Source organism: Syngnathoides biaculeatus, chromosome 5, assembly GCF_019802595.1.
Source record: "Syngnathoides biaculeatus isolate LvHL_M chromosome 5, ASM1980259v1, whole genome shotgun sequence".
NCBI lineage: Eukaryota > Metazoa > Chordata > Actinopteri > Syngnathiformes > Syngnathidae > Syngnathoides > Syngnathoides biaculeatus.
The window spans coordinates 30,276,961-30,300,909 of NC_084644.1; the positions used below are offsets into that span (position 1 = coordinate 30,276,961).

General features: G+C 39.2%; 2 protein-coding genes across 9 annotated transcripts in view; both read right to left on the reverse strand.

Annotated features, from left to right (window-relative positions):
• arhgef1b (Rho guanine nucleotide exchange factor (GEF) 1b) overlaps positions 1 to 16,124 on the reverse strand; it is a 67,187-nt gene extending 51,063 nt beyond the window's left edge. For 3 of the 4 annotated variants that reach the window (XM_061819106.1, XM_061819107.1, XM_061819104.1), the window contains exon 1: positions 15,879 to 16,124. The gene's annotated coding sequence lies outside the window, so the exon portion shown is untranslated. The remainder of the gene's footprint in view (positions 1 to 15,878) is intronic. The other variant, XM_061819108.1, reaches the window with a different exon arrangement.
• Positions 16,125 to 19,549: 3,425 nt separating this feature from the next.
• erfl1 (Ets2 repressor factor like 1) overlaps positions 19,550 to 23,949 on the reverse strand; it is a 150,657-nt gene continuing 146,257 nt past the window's right edge. For all 5 annotated transcript variants that reach the window (XM_061820206.1, XM_061820209.1, XM_061820204.1 and 2 more), the window contains one exon: positions 19,550 to 21,719. In XM_061820206.1, the coding sequence (XP_061676190.1) occupies positions 21,019 to 21,719 (701 nt within the window). In that variant the 3' untranslated portion in view covers positions 19,550 to 21,018. The remainder of the gene's footprint in view (positions 21,720 to 23,949) is intronic.

Genomic DNA, 23,949 nt, shown 5'->3' on the forward strand with positions numbered 1-23,949 from the left:
AAAGGAAGAATGTTGTGCGGCCTTCCGGAAAGAGGTGAGACAGGCTCTCGATGGACAACCGAAGCTCCCGGAAGACTGGACGACGACAGCCAAGGTGATCAGAGAGACAGGCAGGAGAGTACTTGGTGTGTCATCTGGTAGGAAAGGGGAGAAGGAGACTTGGTGGTGGAATCGCAAAATACACGGAGTCATACAAGGAAAGAGATTAGCTAAGAAGAAGTGGGATACTGAGAGGACTGAGGAGAGGCGAAAGGAGTACATCGAGATGCGACGTAGGGCAAAGGTAGAGGTGGCAAAGGCTAAACAAGAGGCATATGAAGACATGTACACCAGGTTGGACACGAAAGAAGGAGAAAAGGATCTCTACAGGTTGGCCAGACAGAGGGATAGAGATGGGAAGGATGTCCAGCAGGTAAGGGTTATTAAGGATAGAGATGGAAATGTGTTGACTGGTGCCAGTAGTGTGCTAAATAGATGGAAAGAATACTTTGAGAAGTTGATGAATGAAGAAAATGAGAGAGAAGGAAGAGTTGAAGAGGCAAGGAGACCAGGAAGTGGCAATGATTTTTAAGGGGGAAGTCAGAAAGGCACTACAAAGGATGAAAAATTGAAAGGCAGTTGGTCCTGATGAAATACCGGTAGAGGTATGGAAGCAATTTGGAGAGATGGCTGTGGAGTTTTTGACCAACTTATTCAACAGAATACTAGCGGGCGAAAAGATGCCTGAAGAATGGAGGAAAAGTGTTCTAGTTCCCATTTTTAAGAACAAAGGGGATGTTCAGAGCTGTGGGAACTATAGAGGAATAAAGTTGATGAGCCACACAATGAAGTTATGGGAAAGAGTAGTGGGGGCTAGACTCAGGATAGAAGTAAGTATCTGCGAGCAACAGTATGGTTTCATGCCTAGAAAGAGTACCACAGATGCATTATTTGCCTTGAGGATGCTAGTGGAAAAGTACAGAGAAGGTCAGAAGGAGCTACATTGTGTCTTTGTGGATCTAGAGAAAGCCTATGACAGAGTACCAAGAGAGGAACTGTGGTACTGCATGCGTAAGTCTGGTGTGGCAGATAAGTATGTTAAAATAGTACAGGACATGTATGATGGCAGCAGAACAATGGTGAGGTGTGCCTTAGGTGTGACAGAGGAATTGAAGGTGGAGGTGGGACTGCATCTGGGATCAGCTCTGAGCCCCTTCCTGTTTGCAGTGGTAATGGATAGATAGACTGACAGATGAGGTTAGACTGGAATCCCCTTGGACCATGATATTCGCAGATGATATTGTGATATGCAGTGAAAGCAGAGGAACAATTAGAAAGATGGAGACATGGACTGGAAAGGAGAGGAATGAAGATTAGCCAAAGTAAAACAGAATATATGTGCGTGAATGAGAAAAGTAGAGGGGGAAGAGTGAGGCTACAGGGAGAAGAGATAGCGAGGGTGGACGACTTCAAATATTTAGGGTCAACAATCCAGAGCAATGGTGAGTGTGGTAAGGAAGTGAAGAAACGGGTCCAAGCAGGTTGGAACAGCTGGCGAAAGGTGTCTGGTGTGTTATGTGACAAAAGAGTCTCTGCTAGGATGAAGGGCAAAGTTTACAAAACAGTGATGAGGCCGGCCATGATGTACGGATTCGAGACGGTGGCACTGAAGAAACTACAGGAAGCAGAACTGGAGGTGGCAGAAATTAAGATGTTGAGGTTCTCGCTCAGAGTGAGCAGGTTGGATAGGATTAGAAATGAGCTCATTAGAGGGACAGCCAAAGTTGGATGTTTTGGAGACAAGATTCGAGAGAGCAGACTTTGATGGTTTGGACATGTTCAGAGGCGAGAGAGTCAGTATATTGGTAGAAGGGTGCTGAGGATGGAGCTGCCAGGCAAAAGAGCGAGAGGAAGACCAAAGAGAAGGTTTATGGATGTGGTGAGGGAAGACATGAGGGCAGTTGGGGTTAGAGAGGAAGATGCAGAAAATAGGCTAAGATGGCAAAAGATGACATGCTGTGGCGACCCCTAACGGGACAAGCCAAAAGGAAAGAAGAAGAAGACTATATAGTATTTATATTAATTTATAAAATATAGTATAAATATATTATAAATCCATTGTACTGGTCAGTGTCTGAAGCATCTTGGTGGCTTGATGGAAACAGTGCGCTGTACTGGCCAAATCAAATATTAGATTGGCTAAAATGTTTTCTGAAGCAATCAGGATTAGGACTTAATCAGTGATTTCTGTAACAAAATACCAATGCATTTAACGGCTCTGGTACCATGAAGACAAACTTTGACTCTGTTCTGTAAACATGGTTTTGTGGAGCGTTGTTTTGAAATTAAATAAATGCTCAGTAATTTATTTTTAAGTAGTAGTGCAGTAAGATGTTAGATGAGTTTGAAATTATATTTAAGTGTTTTGGGGATTAGTTTGTGATATATTCACAGTTCAAATTATGAAGTAAAGACATTTATTTATCTATTAATTAATCAGGGTGTCATCTGTCGTTGGCGTTTACCATATATACAAACCTTTTAAGGACCTGTAGTTAATTTTTTACAGCTTCTGGGATGGAGCGGCAACAACCCCATAAGAGGAAAAATTAGAGACGGCAAAAAACAACAAGGCATAAAGAGAAGTGTAGGGAATAAAAAGAGGGCTAGAGAAAAAAAAAATGTGAAATGTGAAAAAAGTGATTTTTTTTTTTTTTTTGAAGGAAGTATCTGAATATGAACAATGTCCTCTCTTCACAAATACGAACCTCCTCCACACATAAACACAGTAAACGCTTCCACAAGGGAACAAATGCTTTTTGGCTGCAGCTGGCACAAGTGACGCAAGCTAACACCACGCCAAAATCACACTGCTGGCTCTGTGTGTGTACGCATGAGCCTGTTAATGTCTTTATGTTCAGCGCACTGTCACAGACATGGTTACATAAGAGGAGGCCGGCATGTTTTGCGCACTCAATACATGTAATGTCATGTATTGCACGATAGAAACAATACTCACAAAAAGTTAGGGGCATCGGGGAATTTTAGGTGTAATTTCAAGATTAACCTAAAATGCACTATAATTATCATATTTTCCGCATTATGAGGCACACTCAAAAGCCTTTAGTATTCTCCAAAATTGACTCCGCCTTTTAATCCCGTGTGCCTTTATGTGTGTGTGTGAGTTCCAAAATCTGTAAAAATGTTGTTGTCTGCTTGCTTGACTGTTGGACCATTTTCCGCTGATACAGGGATGTAACTAACACGTACACTACGTACGCTGGCAGTGATAACCCAACCAGAGAACATTACGTAATACAGTATAATACATATGCTTACCTCTGGCAGGTATACCACCAGTACGCTGCAAAACAACGTTTGTTTGTCTCAAGACCTCAGAAAACGGTATTAGCGATGAAACATGTTTACTAGGCACGACTCAAACTACAGGCTATCAGTTACGCGAGTGTAAATGGTAATCAGAGCAGCTGCCGTGAAGGATTTCAATATCAGTGGATCTATGGTTCGGAAGTGGTTGAATCCTGAAAATGAAGTTTAAAAAGATTTTCTGCAGGAACAAAAGCAAATGCCAGCAGATTACAAGGAAAAGATCGATTAAAAATTAGAGTGTATTGTTGAATAGTTGAATAAAGTTGAGTTAAACTCAGTTTTGAGTCCATTACCATTGTGCTGATGTATGTTAAATACAGAAATAAACCCAGCAATTGAGATTTCGCTTTAAAATTCGGTGTGCCTTAAGGTGCGAAAAATATGGTATTACAAGTGAACATAATTGGGCTTTAAACTTTTGAATGCCCAACTATTCAATCTTCGTTTCTGCACTACTTGTTTTTTTCTCATATACATTTCTGAATAGCAAACTTCACAACGTTCAGTCACGAATCTACCCTGCATTTGGATTCAATTTGAAGTAACATTTAAACACTCCTCTTTATTATGACAATCATTTTTTGACATCCCAATACCAAAACGACACCTAACAACAGGAGAAGGTGAAATTTGACTTGAAAACCCCCTACAGTATAAATCTTATTGAAAGAATAAACTGTAGTTTTGTATACAGTATAAGTGTGGCCCACAGAACAAATATGGGCTCTACTCACCAGTGGCTTTTATCTGCATCAATGTTAAAATGGCTTCAAACACTTTTGACCATTGAACTGCCAGCACCCTTTTTTTAACCAGCTCAAAGCCGATTAAAAAAAATGGCGTGTTCATGTCAAACAGTCACCCATCATCTCTGCTTTTCCCACCACTTGAGAGCTACTGGGAAATGCTAGGTGCTGGGCTCACTTGCACCATGTGAGCAGCGGCGACCGGGGCTAAACAGTATCCAACAATGACTCCTCTGAGTCACTTATCGTTTCCGATGTAGAAGCAGATAAGCTACACTACTGACAAGTTTCATTATCACTGAAAGAGAATGAGGAGCAGCTAACAACTAACAAAAGTAGACCAGCAGAAGAGATGAGTAAGTGCAAAGTTGGGACAGTTAACTTTTAACAGAAGTGGGGAAAAAATAAAAATGTCACAAAATTTGAAAAACGTAAATTAATCAGTACATAACGTATAAGTCAGCCAGGTCAAGGAGCCTTTAAGATTAAATGTATATCAAAGTATAGCATATTAAATACTGTAATTTCTCAAAAATAATTTTTCAAAAAATATTTTCAAAAAGTTAATATAGCGCATTATATTTAGGTATGGATGAAAAATAAAAAATACAATCACATTGTACAGTCGTATTCAGGTACATGGAGGGGTAAAAAATGTATACATTTAGATATGATATTCAATATCTTATGTTACACATTTATATATATTACGGTAATGTGCACCCCCAACCTGAGCTCTCTTCCCTTCTCCGGGGAGCTTTGCATTTTACGATCATTAGCGTAGCATGCTTGTTGCTACTACACCAAAGATCAGAAACGTCTGCTCACGAGTTTGTTTTAACTTAAACTAAGATTAAAAAAAAAAAAATGTTGACTGCAATGACTAGTTGTCCAGCCGCTTTTAAAAGAAATGTGTCATCGCTGACACGAGGAACCTGGAAGCAGCACAGGAGTACAAAACAAAGAGAGCTCAGTTGCTTCAGGTTGTTATCATAACAATGTGAACTCAAACGTAGTGAGTACATGAAAAAAAAAAAATGGGAGACCGCACAATTGGAATGCTCGCTTGTTTTTTTAATCTGCCCTTTACGCTCGTTTCTACGTAGTTTCAGCTCAATAAACGCTGTAGGAAAGCTGCTACAGATTGTCGCCGAATGGGGGGTGAGAGGGTGCGCTGCTGGGATTTAAAACATATTTCCTCACGAACGCCATGGCACAGAGGATGACATGCTATGGGAGCAAGATGGGATGTTCATGATACAATGCAGAAGGCACCGTCAATGATGAGTTCGACAGTGATGCACCAAAGGTAGCTACGATGGATGTTTTTCAGATTGAAGATGACTCAGATGCTTCTTTTGAAGTCTTGGCCAAGGATGTGTAATGTAGAAGATAATGTGCACTACGCACAAACGTTTTATGCACAAATATTTAATGCAAAAATTTTTTTTAAGTTAAACAGTCTTAAACTGTAATATGTGTTATCAACAGTATTAATAAAATGGGCCATCATTGAGCATTTATTTTGGTTGGTTGAGGGATTCTGTTCTGACAATTACAGGGACCAGGACAAGTGTGTCTTGTCGCCTGTCCCGTGTTATATATTACCGCTACATAAACACATGCACAATGATTATTATTAATGATTGTTGTACAGACAGATTTTGAAAAACAATACAAGTACAAACAACAAAATGTAAATACAGATAATTCCTAATATTTTGAGCATATGTGTAACAGCAAATTTGTGGTGTACATTGGTAGAAGGGTTTTCCTGATTTTTTGGTCAACTTTGGGGCTGTGCATTATACTTGAGAAATTGCGGTTCTTCTACCAGCAATTTTGTTTCCATTTCAAGTTTTAATCAAGTTTGCGATTTGCACAATCTAAATTTATCAGTTTCAAATAAATAGATTTAGCGTTGTTAAGGGACTACAAAAGAGAAATGCTTCCATTATCATTTTTACCCTTACATTTATATTACATAATACAGTTAGACATATACTTTCATATTAAAGGGATTATTCCATTTATACCACAATATGAATTTTAGGCCAATGGGGAAACTATTTGGAAATAGTTATGGACACGTTTTCTGGCTATCAAAAAAATATGGCAACCCATAAAATGGGCCTTGGTGGAGGTCGGCGCTTTAATTCATAACATTTGAAATGCATTTTGTATGACTTAACTCATAGGAGGGGTCAACAGAAACTCAAAGGTTAGAATGGACTGGAAACAAAGAAGCACACAGTGAAGTGACTGGCAATTTAAGAGTAAAATGCTCACGTTGAGGGGAAAAAATGAGGGGCAAAAAAAAAAAAAAAATCTTTCACAATTGCAGCTGTTTCCTGTCTCGTGCACTGCGAGGGTTCTGTTCTGGCTCAGCGAACACGGCAGCAACGAAACAGAACAAAATGTGGCTGCCGCTGTTGCACGGGCTCTCGTTTGTCCCAAAATTTTGGCTGGAAGTTCTGTGACAGCATTTTTTTGCACAAGTAGGTGAATCATCCAGATGAAATAGTACAGCCACATTAAAAAAAACCCAACATAAAATACATTCACAACCACGTTGCTCTACTCCGTCTGCTCCGTTAAATGTCACAATTAAGCTCTTTCTTTCCATTAAAATGCAGTTATTGCATATACCAATGGTATTAAACTGGGAGGACTGACGGTGAATGAATTCAATTAGCGGATCCCTGAGGCAAAAAAAAAAAAATTCCAGAGTATTTTTTTTCCACTCAAAATACTTAAAACATTTCAGTATTCACTGCAGCTGTTGTCTCCATTACTAATTATCTCCTCAATGTTATAAAGGTTTGGCAGTTGAAGCTTCCAACCATGTTGAAAAAGTCAGAAATGTCGCTGCAAACACTGCAAGACTATAAAAGGCATTTTCTCGTGCAGAAAACACACAAGCTTGTAATATCGCTCCTGGGGGCCCCCGGCAGGGACCAATATGGACACCCCCGTGGGAGGAATAACCCCTATGCCCACCCCCCCATTGACAAATGTGATCCGGCGACTGTCTGCGTGCGCGTTGCTCGCTGTTGGTAAGCGACACACAAAGGGCGAAGTTATCCCAGAAATCTCACCAGCGCTTTGACGGCCGGCAAACAGCACGGGGCTGCAGTGGCCCTCACTCCATTAGGGACGCCGGATGGTCAACTCGTCGCCAAAACGATAGCTCGATCAAAATAAGTTGCAGCTCAGGAATATTTTCCAAAAAAAAAAAAAAAAAAAAAAAGACGTGAGATTTATCAGCTCAACAAAAATTATTAGATATTTCTGAATAAAATGGAAGAATATTTAAGGAGGAAAGATATTCATCTTCAAAATAACATTGTGGTGGGCCTTCTGTATGGGGGTGGGCGGTCCTGATCCAACAGTTTTACTTCCAATCCGATACTGCAGCATCTAGATTTCTCCAATACCAGTATCAGTCTCATCCAATATCATTCATATCTTGCTTATTTTGTAGTAAGGAAGGTTACAAAAATCTTGATTGAGTGATATTACTTAAACCGTGAATAATAATCACCAACAGTAGGTAAGAGGAAAAAGTAACGCATTTATTATGAAGCATCAAGTAACAATTGAATACAATATTTAAAAAAAAACTACAATACATAATTCAAATATAATCACTGCTTAATTTCGATATAATCATATTCCTCATTTGAATAGATTAATTCTAAAATAATTTGGAAGCCCATCAAAAATAACCTCAATAAATAGAAATTATACTTCTGTGGTGCAAAATAACAGTTCAAGCTCAATTTCGTTATTTTACTTCACTTCTCCCATTTTTTTTTTTTTAAAGAGTTACTACACGGTAGGAACAGGATTTACTTTCTCCACTTGTTCCGCAACAGACTTTTGAACTTGTTTTGCACGTTTTGATCACTGAGGGGCACTGTGGTGCACACACGTACGTGGAAGAAGTAACGATCGAATATTGTGACTATTACTATTTTCCCACAGAGACGGAAGAATATGTACCAGACAGTATTGTTCTATTGCGTGTTTGTATACGTTTACATCGCGTTTGTGGACTAATTTCCATTATTTTAACAGATGAATAGAACTACGGTAGTGGAAAATGATACAGAATGGCCTGCTTGTATATGATTGGTTAAATGGGAGATTCTAGATTTGGTCAAATCCCATCTGGCACTTTCGATTTTAAAGACTGATCAGAACACCTCTAGTTTTGTGGTACTAACCACTACTGTACAAAATAGTACTAAAAACACAAAAAACTTAAATTTTCAAGAAAAAGGTTGTACGTTTCAGAGGGGAAAAAAAAACTTTTTCAAGAAAGGAAGTTGTATAATTTTGAGTAAAAGCGTTTTATCTGAAAAAAAAATTGTATATGAATTGTCCATACTTTTGAGAAAAATCTATCAAGTCATTGGTTTTAAAAAAAAGTTATACATTTTCAATTTAAAATCATTTTTTGTAAGTAGCACAGTTGTACATGTGAAAAAAAATGTTTAAGAAACAATGTTAGCCTTGAAACTTCAATATTTTCAAGAATAAAAGCTGTATATTTGAGAAAAGTGTATATTTACAAGAACAAAACTGTATATTTGAGGATAAGTTGCATATTTTAAATTTAAAAAACAATTGTACATTTGTGAAAAAGGTGGCACGGTGGAGCAGCTGTAGAGCGTTAGCCTCACAGTTCTGAGGACCCGGGTTTGAATCCCGGCCTCGCCTGTTTGGAGATTGCATGTTCTCCCAATGCCTGCGTGGGTTTTCTCCGGACACTCCGGTTTCCTCCCAGATTCCAAAAACATGCGTTGATTGGAGACTCTAAATTGCTCTAAGGTGTGATTGGGCCGGCAACCAGTTCAGGGTATACCCCACCTCAAGCCCGATGACAGCTGGGATTAGCTCAGACACTCCCACAATCTTCATGAGAATAAGTGGTTTGGAAAATGGATTGATTTGTTAAAAAAAAAGAAAAAGTTGCAGAATTTTCCATCCAACCATTTTCTCTAGTATGAGTAAAAATTACTCTTTTATTCTTCAACCTAATACCAATCTGTACAGAAACCTAATGTTCTGTCACAAAAAATTCTGAACAGCGGAGGTTTTAGTTAAAATACAAAAAAAAGAGGATCCCTACCATTTGTAAAAGCAGGTCTTCCCTGCATCTTTTAACCTCCAACCTTTTTTTTTTTTTATTGCCACCTCCAGTGCAAACCAACATAAAGCAGGCCCTTGTGTACGCCGCCACCTCACACCACAGTCATTGCATTCATAGCAAGCAAACAAGAGCCAATTATGTCATTTAACCAGCGTTGCGTGGCAGCTAAAGTGAGATTATGGCTTACCGTTCGTTTCTCTTTCTAAATCACTCGGCTACATTGACACATTTCATCACACGACCTCGGAGTTTAATTCATGTTACAATCCGGAGGTTTTCTCTGGCGAGGGTGCGGCCATTTTCTATTCTTCCCCTTGCATCCAGAGAACATATCACTCACGTGCAATTCGCTAACCATCGATGCCAACTGTGCTTTCCAACCCCCCCCCCCCCCCGCCCCATAACTCCCGAAATGGAGGTTACTGGCTCAATGGAAACATTTGATAGGCCAGGAGCCATTGACTGGCACGGATTGGCAGTTCCAAAGGTCTAACTGCTTCCGTCTGTGTGTGTGTCAGTGTGTGTTGGGAAAATTGCATAAGCCAAACACGCACAGGCCGCTAGCATACGGGACAGTGAATCGTTTATTTATAAGTCTGCTCTGTATGGGTCTGGAGTTCATTTGGTTTCACGCAGAGCCCATGTAGAACACTAGAAGCAGTTTTTACCATCATGGCTGCTACATTGCTACGTTAATCAAGATTTTTACGATCCCATTTATGGCTGTCTGTCCTGTGGTTCAGGGCTGTCTACGTACAGTAACTGATCCTGAGCATACTGACTATATTTTCTATTTTTGTGAAAAAAAATTAACCATTTCGTTTGTTCAACTACTGTTCCGCTTCTCCTCACTGGGGACGTGGTAGTGATGGAGCCTATCCCAGCTCTCATCAGGCAGGAGGCAGGGTTGCCAGCCAATCGCAGGGCACATAGAAACAAACAACAATACCCGCTCACATTCACACCTACAGACAATTTAGTGTCCTCAATTGATCTACTGGAAATGTTTTGGGGATGTGAAAACCGGGGTGCCCGGAGAAGATCCTCAAAGCCACAGACTGGGAGAACATGGAAACTCAACAGGCAGGGATGGGATTTGAACACCGGTCGTCAAATATGCGACGCAGATGTCTAATCGGCCGAGCACTGTGCCACCCTATGAAAAATATTTCTTTTAAATAGTTGAGAAAAAAAACTATTTTTTTTTTCATTATGTGGCCTAGTTTTGTGGAAAATGTACTCGCAATAATAAAATAAAAGGAAAAGAAAAGGGGGGGATTATATTTCCCAGAAAAGGTTGTTCATCTTGGAGAAATTTAGTAATTGAGGAAAAAAAGTTGCACTTTTTTGAAAAGTACATATTTTTGAGGAAAAATGTCTATGTTCTTTCAGAAAGAAAGTCATATTTTCAAGATTTTTCGGAAAAAAAAATCCTATTCTTGAGAGAAAAAGTTGTGTAGTTGCATTTTCTGTCCAAAAATGAAACGTTTTTACACTTTAAATAAAATTATATTTGTTTCATTATACTTGAGAAATGTATATTTTGAGAATATAAGTCTATTTGAGGAAGATTTGTAAATTTTCAAGAAAAAAATTTTATAGTTTTTTGCAAAAATATATTGCGAAAAAAATTGTACATTAAAAAAATTACGAGGATATATGAATTTTTTTTAAATGGAAAAAAATAAGTCTGAAAAATAGAAAAAAACATAGCCCAACAACACGGGGGGAAAATAGTCTGAAAAATAGCCTGAAAAACGGGGAGAAAATATTAGTCCAAAAAACAGAAAAAAAAAAAAAATGGATTTTTTTTTTGTTTTGGCAGCAATACGCTTCCACACATTTTAATGAAGCTTTTTTTTTTTTTTTAGGTATATTTTGAAAACCAAATTTGAAGTAACATTTTCCAAAAATATATTTTTCAAGTTGTATATTACCTACAATACTAAAGCATGGAGTCCGTTTGATGAGCTAGATTAACTTTACGCGATTAATTACGAATCAAAGAATGGACTATCCCCATCTTTTCTTGATGACCGGGTAAGCTGAAATGTTTTGTAAAACCGGTTGGGTAATAAATGACATGGACTGAAATATTTACATTGGACACGTAAACAAACGAACCCATGTGTATGCTCCAATTCGTCATTCTTTGTCCAACCACTTGCACATTTCTCTCCCAGTTTCAAGTAAAGCATCCATCCATGGAGTCTCTCTGTATTCAGACGCATTTTCTTCAGGAACTTCATTCTCTAGTTGCTGTTAAGTGAAGCACTGCTGGTATTATTTCGGTGCACTCAGCAAAAGGGTCCTTTGGTCTTTTAAGGCCCGACTGCGCCCTTTCACTTGGCCACACAGCAGTAGGTATCCATTTATGAAGTTTCAGCAGATTCATACACAATTTCACCAGAAATCGCTTGTGATACTTAATAAGCCGCTACTAGTTCAGAGGGCCCTCTGTAAAGTGTCTTTCACTTCACCTGCGACGAGCACAAGAGTAAACATCTAGTCATGTAGTCCTCAGAAAACTATATTCTCTAGTTACCAGTATCAATAAATGTTTTTAAAGGACCGAATGTGACCTTTCACTTGAATTCCAAAGACCAATGAACTATGTCACCATTTGGATACGATTTCCTCCAAAAAGACTCTCTCTACTTATTAATTAAAACACCACCCTTGTTATTTAAGCGTGTCCCAAGCACCGCTCTGCTGGTTTTCCCACAACGTCACACAAGTATAAGAGTAAGCGTCCATGTGTGGAATCTCACTCGATTTGTAAAAGAGTTCCTCATAAATGCGTTTTTTTTAAATTTACTTATTTATTTTAAAAAGGGCAGAGTCTGACCATTCCGTTCACCTCACACAAGCACAAGAGTGAAACATCCATCCACGAAGTCTCACTTTTTTTTTCAGCCTTCCAATGAATGACTTCATTCTGGCTCTGCGTTTCACTTCAGCCCCCCCCAACCCGCCACGAAACTCTCCGGGACAGACGGGAGTAAGTCTTTCCATTGTGCTGCTTTTCCAGCCTACTAAGTGAGACAGACAGGTGAACATCCTCACGAAGATCGGAACCCACGGGAAATCGGGAATCTTATTGTGTTAACCATTCATCTTCAGCAATACGACAACAAAAATTATTTATCGAAAATAAAACAAAATTTTTTAAAATAGGTGTCTTATAAACTGTAGAACAGGGGTGCTCAATGCGTCGATCAAGACAGTTTCGGTCGATCGCGGCGCCGTGCCGAGACAAAAAAAAAAAAAAATTCAGCTGTATTTTTTTTTAACTTTAGCTCACCGTGCATGTGCAAACAACAAGAGTAAAGGTAAACACACTGTCAGTGAGTCCCCCCCTCCCCCCATTTTAAGATCTTGCTTAAGAAATAGAGTATGGATACTGCAGTAAAGAAGATAAAAACGTATCACTTTCATATAGAACGGGAGCCGGACAACTTTTTCACGATTTCATTTTCGAAGTGCTTTCGCCTCATCTGCCGGTGGAGTGAAATGTGGAGCAGCATCTTCGAACCGTTTATGGAAAATACGACACCGACATTCCACTGAAAAGCAAGCAGAGAACAAGAAAAGTGAACAAACTAAAATCCCAAATGGCCGCACAGCAATGGCTGGTGTGGAAGGACATCTCAGATTGTGTTTCTCACTACTGTTGGACGAATCCACTGATCTGAGTAACATAGCCCAGGTGTGCATTTTTATTCGTATGGTGTTTAGTGATCATCGTCACAAAAAATGTTTATGGTCCACTATGTTGTGTAATATTGGCAAATGCGGTTATGCAAGGCACACAAACATACATTTACACATAAAGAATCCTCAATATACTTTAAAATAAATATGTTTTGCATTTTTGTAGTGGGTAACGTATTTTCCGCACTATAAGGCGCACCGCATTATAAGGTGAAACCTCCAATGAATAGCATATTTTAAAACCTTTTCCATATATAAAGCGCACCGCATTGTAAGGCGCACCATTTTATTAGGCGCAAAGAATAGACGTTACAGTGGAGGCTGGGGTTGCGTTATGCATCCATTAGATGGAGCTGCACTAAAGGCTCAATATTGATCCATATTTAAGGCGACTGTTGGATTTTGAGAAAATTAAATGCTTTTCGGAGAGCCTTTTAATGCGGAAAATACGGTAGATCTTTGTGACTTGGTCATTCTAAAAAAAAAAAAAAAAAAACATCCAATTGTAGATTATAGGTGGATGGATGGGTGGGTAGTTTGATAGATCATCAAACAGACACAGACAGACAGAAAAAGAATAGTTCAAATTACAAGTGAAAGCTGCCTCAGAATACCCCCCTCCCCATCCCGCAGTTAGACCGTTGCCCATCCACTGCTTATCCGAAAGGCAGCCCACGTTCTACAACGGCGAGCTAAGCTCGCTGCAAATTGAGGAACCAAAGTTCAACAAAACAGGCAACATTCCTTTAAAAGGAAGAGAAGGTGGCGTTTGGGCTGCACACAAGCCTGCACTTGTTCAACAAGCTCCCCCCTCGACGCCACCTTTACGCTTCTGACAGGACGTTACAGTCATCAGAAGCGCCATCAGTGCTCATAAAGGAAACAAAGCAACACAAATCTTCCGTGATTAACGCAATCGAGCACTAACTTGCTGCTGTTATTTATGCCAATTATATATGCGCTCACTGCTGTTTCCTGAGAGGACACGCACAAGCAACAGCAGCAATCAATAATGTGCAGACACTCATTATTGATCGTGTCTACATCTTTAACTAGGCTACGCAGGGCAACTGTTGTGTTTTTTAGTCATTCGAAATGTATGAAAACATGACCATCATTTTTATTAGTTAAAGTCTCCTCCAAAAGTATTGGAAGCGGCAATGTCAAGTCCTTTGTTTTTGTGTACATTTGGGTTTCAATTCTGAATTCCAGCTTTTATTTCATGGAATTAACATTGAGAGGTGTTAATCGTGTTAACTCAGGAGAGTGCACCCATGTTTCAAGCGAGCAAACGTATTGGAAGAGATATTATTAAATTAACTTAAAAGGAATAACATTTACTATTTGGTACTACAACACTGACTTGCAATAAATGCATCAAGGCTGCGACCAATTGACTCCACCAGACTGCTGCAGTCTTCATTTGAAATGCTTTTCCAGGCCTTTACTGAAGCCCCTTTCAGTTCGTTGTTTCTGGGGGTTTCTTCAGTCTCCTCTTCAGGAGGTAAAATGCATGCTCGATTGGGTCCACGGCTGATGATTGACTTGGCCAGTCTAAGACCTTCCACTCTTTACTCCTGGTTTTTAAGTCTTTTGTTGTGCTGTCAGTGTGTTTTGGGTCATTGTCTTGTTGTGTGATGAAGCTTCTCACGATTAGTTTGGATGCATTTTCTGTAAATTTCTAGATAAAATTATTTTGTAAACTTCAGAATTCACGCTGTGTGATACAGTCACTCCTACCCTGTGGAGGTTGGCAGTTATGTCCCTTACTGTCTTTGAGTGTTTCTTCACAACTCTCACTATATTTTTGTTATCAACTGCTGTTGATGCTGCTGGCTGATGCGTTTGATGTCTGTCACTCAGTAAACCAGTAGTTTTTCTTTACCAGGACATTCAGAAATCTGTATTGGTGATGCCCAACGCTTGTGCAATGGCTGTGAATGAGTTTCTCTCTTCCCTCAGCTTCAAAATCATTTGTTATTCCCCCATAGAGAGTTCTCTGGTTTTTGTTTTTGTTGAAGAGCAAATGCAGTTTTCACAGGTGAGACCCAAATCCAAAAACAAGCACCATCTAATGTTTAAGCAATCATTCTACAAGGCAACACCTAAGCGACTAGAAACAGCCGTCAGTCACTTTCCAATACTGTTGCTCACTTGAAAAGTGGGTGGCTTCAAACAGAAGGTGCTCTGTCTTGACTTGTTGACAAAAATATCCATCTACAAACATATATCACTGTACCCTGGCCATATATCTTGACGTATTTTTATTTATTTTTTTAAAAAAGAAAGAAAAATACTACATTTGCTTTTGGAATTGCACCTTGGGCCACCAAAAATGCTCTCACTGGGACGTTTATGGTCCAGTGGTTACAAATTTCCCACTCCTATGTTGTCCCACAGCAACGGCAGGGATGATGACAGGTCGCATTATGAAAACACCACAAATAATCTGCTCTAAACATGACTCCCTGTCAGCAGTTCGAGGAAAAACTCCACTGAGATTAGAAATTCCGATTTTTGCTCTGCCCCAAATGCAACGCCCCGTTTGATCACAAACCAAACCGACAGCAGAACACACGAACGTCCCCTGGCACGAATTCCCACGCGTGACACACAACCTTTTAAACTCCGTGGCTTGAAGGCATTAAAACGTACTAAATGGGTTGTTTTAAATAAAATAAACTTAGCCCCTAAGGAGGCGGTGTAGTCCGGCGAGAGCGAGAAAGAGAGACAGCACCTTCGGCGCATGGTTTCCGTGCTGGAGGGTTTAAAATAATAATAAAAAAAAAGAATTAAAAAAAACCTCCACGGTCACATTTTTTGGAACTTTTCTTTTTTAGACATTTTTTTTTGGCAGGTCGTCGGCGGTCGAGTTTTCAAGCTTTACTCACCTGCAAATCAGAAATTGTCCGTCCAAGCTTCTAAATTAGGCTTCGTGTTGAGAAAAGTTGCCGTGTGTCATGTAGAGAAGTGAAGTGAGCAAAGGTAGGCGGGGGGATGGACCACGCGGAAGTACACAAGGACTCACTCGCTCACACAAAATGTAAATACACAAAAAAAAATTATATAGTTTAAACACTACATTACGTCCGAAAGGAGTTTGGCACTTATCACAAAGCTTTTTTTTTTTTTAAAGAAACGCAGTGAGTCATTTCCGCACTGTGTCACACACTAAATCGACCCCTTTCCCCGTGCACTGTACAAATATGGTAACTGAATTGCGATAGCATCTATTTTCTTTGATCAGAAAGTCTCAGTATTTTTTGCACAAAACTCGCTCTTAAATATGTGTTTTAATCGGTGTTTCGTCGCGTAAACAAAGTCCCCCCCCCATCTAAAATAAAGGTCTGTGTGTAGGTGTGAATGTCCCCTTTTAATTGACATTTCCGCTGTTCTTTGAACCATTCGGAGTCGTTTGTTTATTATAGGCACGCTGAGAGTCTCATTTTTACACCAGCACAGTTCGTAATGACACTTCAAAAAGATGTACAGTATTTACAAGACAATTATCACACAGTGAGTAGAAAGCAACTGTACTTTTCAAAGTTCTGTTTTGAGGACCTCTGGCTCCCCCTGGTGGGCCAATAAAGACATGACCTGTGTGTGTGTGTGTGTGTGTGTGTGTAAGATATATATATATATATATATATATATATATATATATATATATATATATTATATATATATATATATATATATATATATATATATATATATATATAAATGCAGCCCTATGGGGGCACAAACCAGTGCAATCTGTAGGCCGGTCCCAAGCCCGGATAAATGCAGAGGGTTGCGTCAGGAAGGGCATCCGGCGTAAAAACTGTCCCAAACAAATATGGTATTTTGGAGCATATCTAGACGACGTTGCCTCCGGACCCTTTGGATCAAGCAGCATCAACAGCATTGAAGCTGATCGTTGGAGGCCTATTAACGTCTAATTCTGTCGTTGTGATGGTGTCGTGCATTTGGACATAAATGTCTGTAAATGACGTGAAAAGTCAAATGTAAATATTGTTCTTCTTGTAAATATTGTTGCATGCAGAAGAACAATTACAAAGATGGAGACATGCACTGGAAAGGAGAGGAATGAAGATTAGCCTGAAGGAGCTACATTGTGTCTTTGTGGATCTAGAGAAAGCCTATGACAGAGTACCAAGAGAGGAACTGTGGTACTGCATGCGTAAGTCTGGTGTGGCAGAGAAGTATGTTAAAATAGTACAGGACATGTATGAAGGTAGCAGAACAATGGTGAGGTGTGCCTTAGGTGTGACAGAGGAATTGAAGGTGGAGGTGGGACTGCATCAGGGATCAGCTCTGAGCCCCTTCCTGTTTGCAGTGGTAATGGATAGGCTGACAGATGAGGTTTGACTGGAATCCCCTTGGACCATGATATTCGCAGATGATATTGTGATATGCAGTGAAAGCAGAGGAACAATTAGAAAGATGGAGACATGGACTGGAAAGGAGAGGAATGAAGATTAGCCAAAGTAAAACAGAATATATGTGCGTGAATGAGAAAAGTAGAGGAGTAAGGGTGAGGCTACAGGGAGAAGAGATAGCGAGGGTGGACGACTTCAAATACCTGAGGTCAACTATACAGAGCAATGGAGAGTGTGGTAAGGAAGTGAAGAAACGGGTCCAAGCAGGTTGGAACAGCTGGCGGTAGGTGTCTGGTGTGTTATGTGACAGAAGAGTCTCTGCTAGGATGAAGGGCAAAGGTTACAAAACAGTGGCGAGGCCGGCCATGATGTACGGATTAGAGACGGTGGCTCTGAAGAAACAACAGGAAGCAGAACTGGAGGTGGCAGAAATGAAGATGTTGAGGTTCTCGCTCAAAGTGAGCAGGTTGGGTAGGATTAGAAATGAGCTCATTAGAGGGACAGCCAAAGATGGATGTTTTGGAGACAAGGTTCGAAAGAGCAAACTTCGATGATTTGGACATGTTCAGAGGCGAGAGAGTGAGTATATTGGTAGAAGGATGCTGAGGATGGACCTCCCAGGCAAAAGGGCGAGAGGAAGACCAAAGAGAAGGTTTATGGATGTGGTGAGGGAAGACATGAAGACTGTGGGTGTTAGAGAGGAAGATGCAGGAGATAGGCTAAGATGGCAAAAGATGACACGCTGTGGCGACACATAACGGGACAAGCCGAAAGGAAAAGAAGAAGAAGATATATCTATATATATATCTATATATATATAGACATATATATATATATATAGATATATATATATATATATATATATATATATATATCTGTAAATGATAAATCAGTAGGTTATTTTGAACAACAATGTTCTACATTTTGTATTATTTCTTTATGTATTATTTCATTAGTTTTTTGGTCATCCTTATTCCGACGGTGGGGAGGAGGGGGAAACTGGTCTTGTTTTCAGTTTTTAATTCCATGGGAAAAAAAATAAAATAAAATAAAATAAATAAATAAATATATATAATGTGAATATATTAGACTAAGTCTTCCTTTTATATTAATGATTGAATGCAAAGCTTATGCTACTTACTTGCTTACTTGGGCTTTCAACTTATAATTTGTGGATTTTTTGATCAAATAAATATTTTTCTTCTTAAGACTAAGGTTATCTTGATTTTTGATCAGTGTTTTCATTCAAACGTTTTAAAAATGTTTCAAATCTAATCATTTACCTAAATGAAGTCTTAATTTTATAATATAGATGTATATGTATAGATATAAATGTTTACATTGAAAAGCTATTTAAAAAAAATTAAATCCATAATTATATTTATTGAATATATTGATCAGTTATTTATAAAAAATATATATATCCTACAATTTTTTTACACATTTGAATTTTTTATACAGTTAATAATACAAAGAAAATTGGTATCTGGATTTATGACAAAATATATTTGACACTTATAATAAATGATTAGGATTATTAATTTCTCAAAATCATTAAAGAGCAGCAGCATTTTTTTTTTTTCTTTTTTCAACCCAATCGACGTGGAGGAAAAGGCATACTGAACTTTGGAGTGGTCGGTGGACAATCACATGGCACATACAGAGCCAGACAAGCAATGATACTCACATCCACGCTGTCGCTGAACCCGCCCCAACACAAATCGACACACAAAAAACATTACATTCAAAAATAAACATTCAAGGAATTCTGTATCATTTTGTAAAATATGGAAATGTTATATGTACAGTTGCCAAAAAAATTACATGAAAATATAATGGTAGGGTTTTTCTTTTCTGTCAATAGCAAATAAATCAAGAAAGTGACAACAAGAGTGCAATATCCAGAATAATTAAGTTTATTGCTTTTCAAGATATTAATCTTTTTTCCTCCCCCAATGGAACCTCTTTACACTAAAAGAAAGCATGTGAGATGTGCAACACATACACACACAAGAAACAGTATTTACATAATCTTGTGTCACATTAGGAAGTTTACAATAGATATTTCACTGGCCTAGATGCAGTACAATGTGGCTCTTTTTTATTATTATTTGAAATCTTGGGAATTCCATTTAAAAATAATCTACAAGAAAATGAAATAGAACAGTTTGTGGCTTTACATTGGATGAATACCTTAAAAAAAAAAAGATACCAGCATATTTTGTGCACCCCAAAGGATTTGCAGTGGACTTTTTTTTTTTTTTGAGGGGGGGGGGGGACCAAAGGGCACAATTAAATAAATCAGACCCCATCCCAATTAGCTCATCTTAGACAAACATCTGCTCATGAATTATTGAAAGCTTTGATACACATAAGCTTGTAACTTTATGCCCCCCATGTTGAATCAAATACAGAATTAAATCACCACGATACGCCTCGCTCTCGTCATAAGTGGTAATTAAATGTACACCATATTAAAACATATACACACGTGAGTATTTATACAAATTTCAAATGTCTGCTCTTCCTTTCTTCCCTTTTTTTTTCTACCACAGAATGTGCAATAATAAAAATACAAATATTGTCACACTATGAAAAATGTGGGTTCATATAAAATAATATACTGGAATAATGCGATATTTAAAAAAAAATCACGAGAAATGTAGTTTGAATTAAAGTGAAGTAAATCAAGAAACAACAAAATAAAAGACATTCATTTCACATCACTAGTTACGTGGTTTGCATTATTTACTGAAAATAAACTGACAATTTCATACTGAGAAAAATAGGTGTTGTTTACACCACGGGTTGTGATTTAAGTTCACCAAAATTAAAATTGAATGAATACATATTCATCTTCTGTTTCGCTTCTGCTCACTCAGGTCACAGGCGTGCTAACTATCCCAAGCTATCTTTGGGCAAGAGGCGGGGTACACCCTGAACTGGTCGCCAGTCAATCGCATAAAAGAACTTAAATATTACCTTTGTGAGGATAAGCAGCTTAGAAAATGGATGGATGGAACAAAAAAAATCCAAGACAAAATATGTTTGTGTAACCACCAGAAATGTGGTTTGAATTAATCAAGAGAAGAGCATTCAGAGGCAATAAATTAACGCACGAACAAACAAACAAACTAACAAATAAATAAACAGATAAATACATAAATAACTTTAATGAAAAATCATATTTTCCCCCACAACTTTTCCCCATTAAATATGCTGTTTGAATTCAAATAAATTAAGACAATAAAGTCTACAATTATATGTCTATTTTCACACTACTATAAATGTGCTTTAAATGCCAATCAAATAAAGGTTAATAAAATAAAATAAAATAATTGGAGTCAGTGGTGAGCAACAATTTGAAGCATAAGATTAGGAAATTGACTTTTGACCGATGCACAGTGAACCCGCCATCGGGTGGCAGTATTGGCCCGCGTCTTTGTTAAACTTTGTTTGAGCACAGGAAACAGAAGCGGAGGCCATTCATGGAGATTTCAGGACGCAAGTGGCCACAAATGGAGGCTTCTTCTAGGAAGAGGGAAGTAAGTGGTACGCTGAAACAATTCAGGAGAAAAGGCTGGTGGCCAGTGTTGGGAAAGATGCGGACAAAAAGGGGAGAAAAGCAGAGCAAGAAGAAGAAGAAGTATTAGCTGTGGATCATTTTGACGGTGTCCGTCTCCCGGTGTTGCTCATGCAACATGGAAGGAAGCGGCGGCGGCGGGGTGAGGGGCATCAGGCCCTTCAGAGGATGGGTGGACACGGGCGGCGGCAGGGAAGAAACGGGTGGCAGGGGGATAGGCAGCGGGGCCGCCTTCTTCCCCCTCGGGGTGGCGTCCTTAACTGTGGCAAAATCGTGCTCGTTGTCCGAGCTGCAGTCACTCAGGTCGGTGATTTCCAAATCAGAGTCTGACTCGGCGTCCCGCTTGACGCTTCCCCGCCTCTCCGTGGGGCTCTGGCGCCCAGGGCCCAGGATCGGAGGCGTGGCCCGGGGACGCTCCCCGCCCACCAGGGAGTTGCCCAGGCCCAGCGACAGACTCCCCGGATAGGACGGCGCGCTCGGTCGGCCGGGTTGCCCCCCCGGCGCCCCGTTGGTACCGTCGGCTCCTCCCCTCTCGGCCTCCCCGTGCGGCAGCAGAGTGGAGAACGGGTGGGACAGCTGAGAGAGGCTGCCGGGCAAGGGGCTGGGATAGAACTGGGAGGGGTAGAGGGAACCGGGTGGGAGTTTGGGGCAATTGTTGAGGGAGAAGGCCCCTGGGAGGTAGGGGTTGAAGCCCCACGGGTAGTCGAAGGGTGGGCTGCGGGGGTACGCTCCCAGGAGGGATGGAGGTTTGGTGTAGCAGGGGCCACCTAGTGCAGAGGATGACACAGAGGTTTAATGCTCTGAATGCTTCCTATCTACAAAATGGAGGACATGGGGACTGGGGGGTGGGGTTCTTATGACTGGTCAAAGGCTTCAAACACACACAAAGTGAAAGGATGCTCACTTGGATCAGCAACTCTAATGAGGAGGGGCTCATTTTGACACCACCATCGTCAACCCAATTTGGTTGAACATCACTCACTACAGTCCAACTTCATTCTCATAATCTTGCCAATTTTTTCCTCATAAAATTGCCACTTCATTTTAGTATAATTCACAATTTTACACGTTTTCCCTAGTCATAAATCTCAAAATTGTTCCACTTTATTCTCATAACATCATACATTATTCTCATACTAAATCTCCTAGTATTGGGATTTTTTTTATTGTAAAATTACAAATTAATTCTGGCAACTCAACGCAAATGTTTTTCTTATTAATCGTTACAAGTCTTGCAGTGTTTTGAATGTTTACGCTATTCCCCTCTTAAAATTATGACTCAATTCTTTTTTAATTATTATAATTTTTGTCAAATTACGACTATATAATATTTCACATAATGTTACCCTATCGTTGTCGTAAGATTGTATCTTTTTTTTGTAAATTGTACATTTCGCAAGATTACGATTTCTTTTTCTTTTAATTTAAATCTTACAGTCCTAATTTTAGAGGAAATCATTTGAGAATGAAATCTTAACATGAAAAAAAGTACATTTAGTCCAAAGTACAAAATAATTGCAAGTATAGTCATAATTTCATGAGGAAAAAAATGATATTCCAAGAATGAAGCTGGAACTTTGCAAGAAAGAAAGTATACATTTGTGAGCAAAATGTATTGGAATAATATTGGGAATTGAACATTGCAATTTTAGGAAAGAAAAACTCCCCTCCGCCTCCACATGAATAAAGCCATTATTTTATGATTCATAATCTGAAAATGAAGCTGGTCTTTTGAAAGGGAATCAAATTCTCGAATTACCAGAATGAAGTTGCAATCCAGTGAGAAAACTTGTAAGGTAAATGTTTAAAAAAAAAAAAAAGAACAAGATTAAAAATTTTTTAAAAAGTGCATTGATGAGAATAAAATTGGCATTTTGTCTTTAGTTAGCGTTTGTATTTCTGTGGATGGTGAAATTTTGATTTATGATTGAATTATTCTTGTCGATTGATAACATTTACCTTTTATGATAAATACTTTTTTGTTGTAACGTTCCGACTTCATTTTTGTAACTTCACCACTTTCTCATTGCTTCTATAACATAAAGAGGTGCTTGTGACCAAACATGTTTTTGAGATATGAACTGTCGCCCAGCTGATTTATTTTTTTTTGTCTCGAGTATTAAGCAACAAATTGAAATATGAGTGTTAGATGATGACCTCAGACTTCACAACGCCGATTTTCTTTCATCTCTAACTGTACGCGTAGCATGTGTGTATCTATTATACTGCTCCCTGGTGGCTATCAGGAGAAGCATCACAATGAATTCAAGCTCAAAGGAAAAAGATGTTTAACATTTTCTGGACAACTGTATAATTTAGGAATCAGATCTGTGCAAAAAAAGATTCCCACAAAACCTTTAAAATAAAAAAACGCAATGACTTTTCCATTTTGTTTTTTTCTTTTGTTTTAATTCGTTACTTTCTATTTAGTAATGTTGTTCCTCCATGTTTTTATGAAGTGCAATAAAATACTGCAATAGTAGAATGGATGAGTGGCTTTTCTATTCTTTCCAACAGGGAAAGATGATTTGAGATTCGAGTGAATTAAACCACTACACTTTGAATTGCTGTCATAACATAAAAATACTTGCGCTGAGAGGCTGTTCAATTCTTTTTTCCTCATGAGCAAACAAAAGCATTTTCACCTCCCAGCGAATCCAGACTTTCTTCCAACTGCCAAGCTACACACTCCCGCATCCCCCCCCCCCTTCTTTTTTCTTTTCCCCTCTGCCAGCCTGCTACGTTATTTACTATGCGGGCCTAATTTAACAGAGCTGAAGCATGTGTGTGAATGTGTGTGCGTGGCAGGAGTAGCTGGCAGTCACATGAATATTGAATCAGTCAGACGGGCCTCTCTCGCTTGCTTATGAAAACACAGTAATGGGCGCCCACAGGCCACAAACTGAAGCCTGCACCCTCAATTAGGGCCTTCCTGCCTGGGAAGGGATTAGGACGGCGGGGACACATGGGAGGGAGAAGGGAATAAGACCTGAGGAC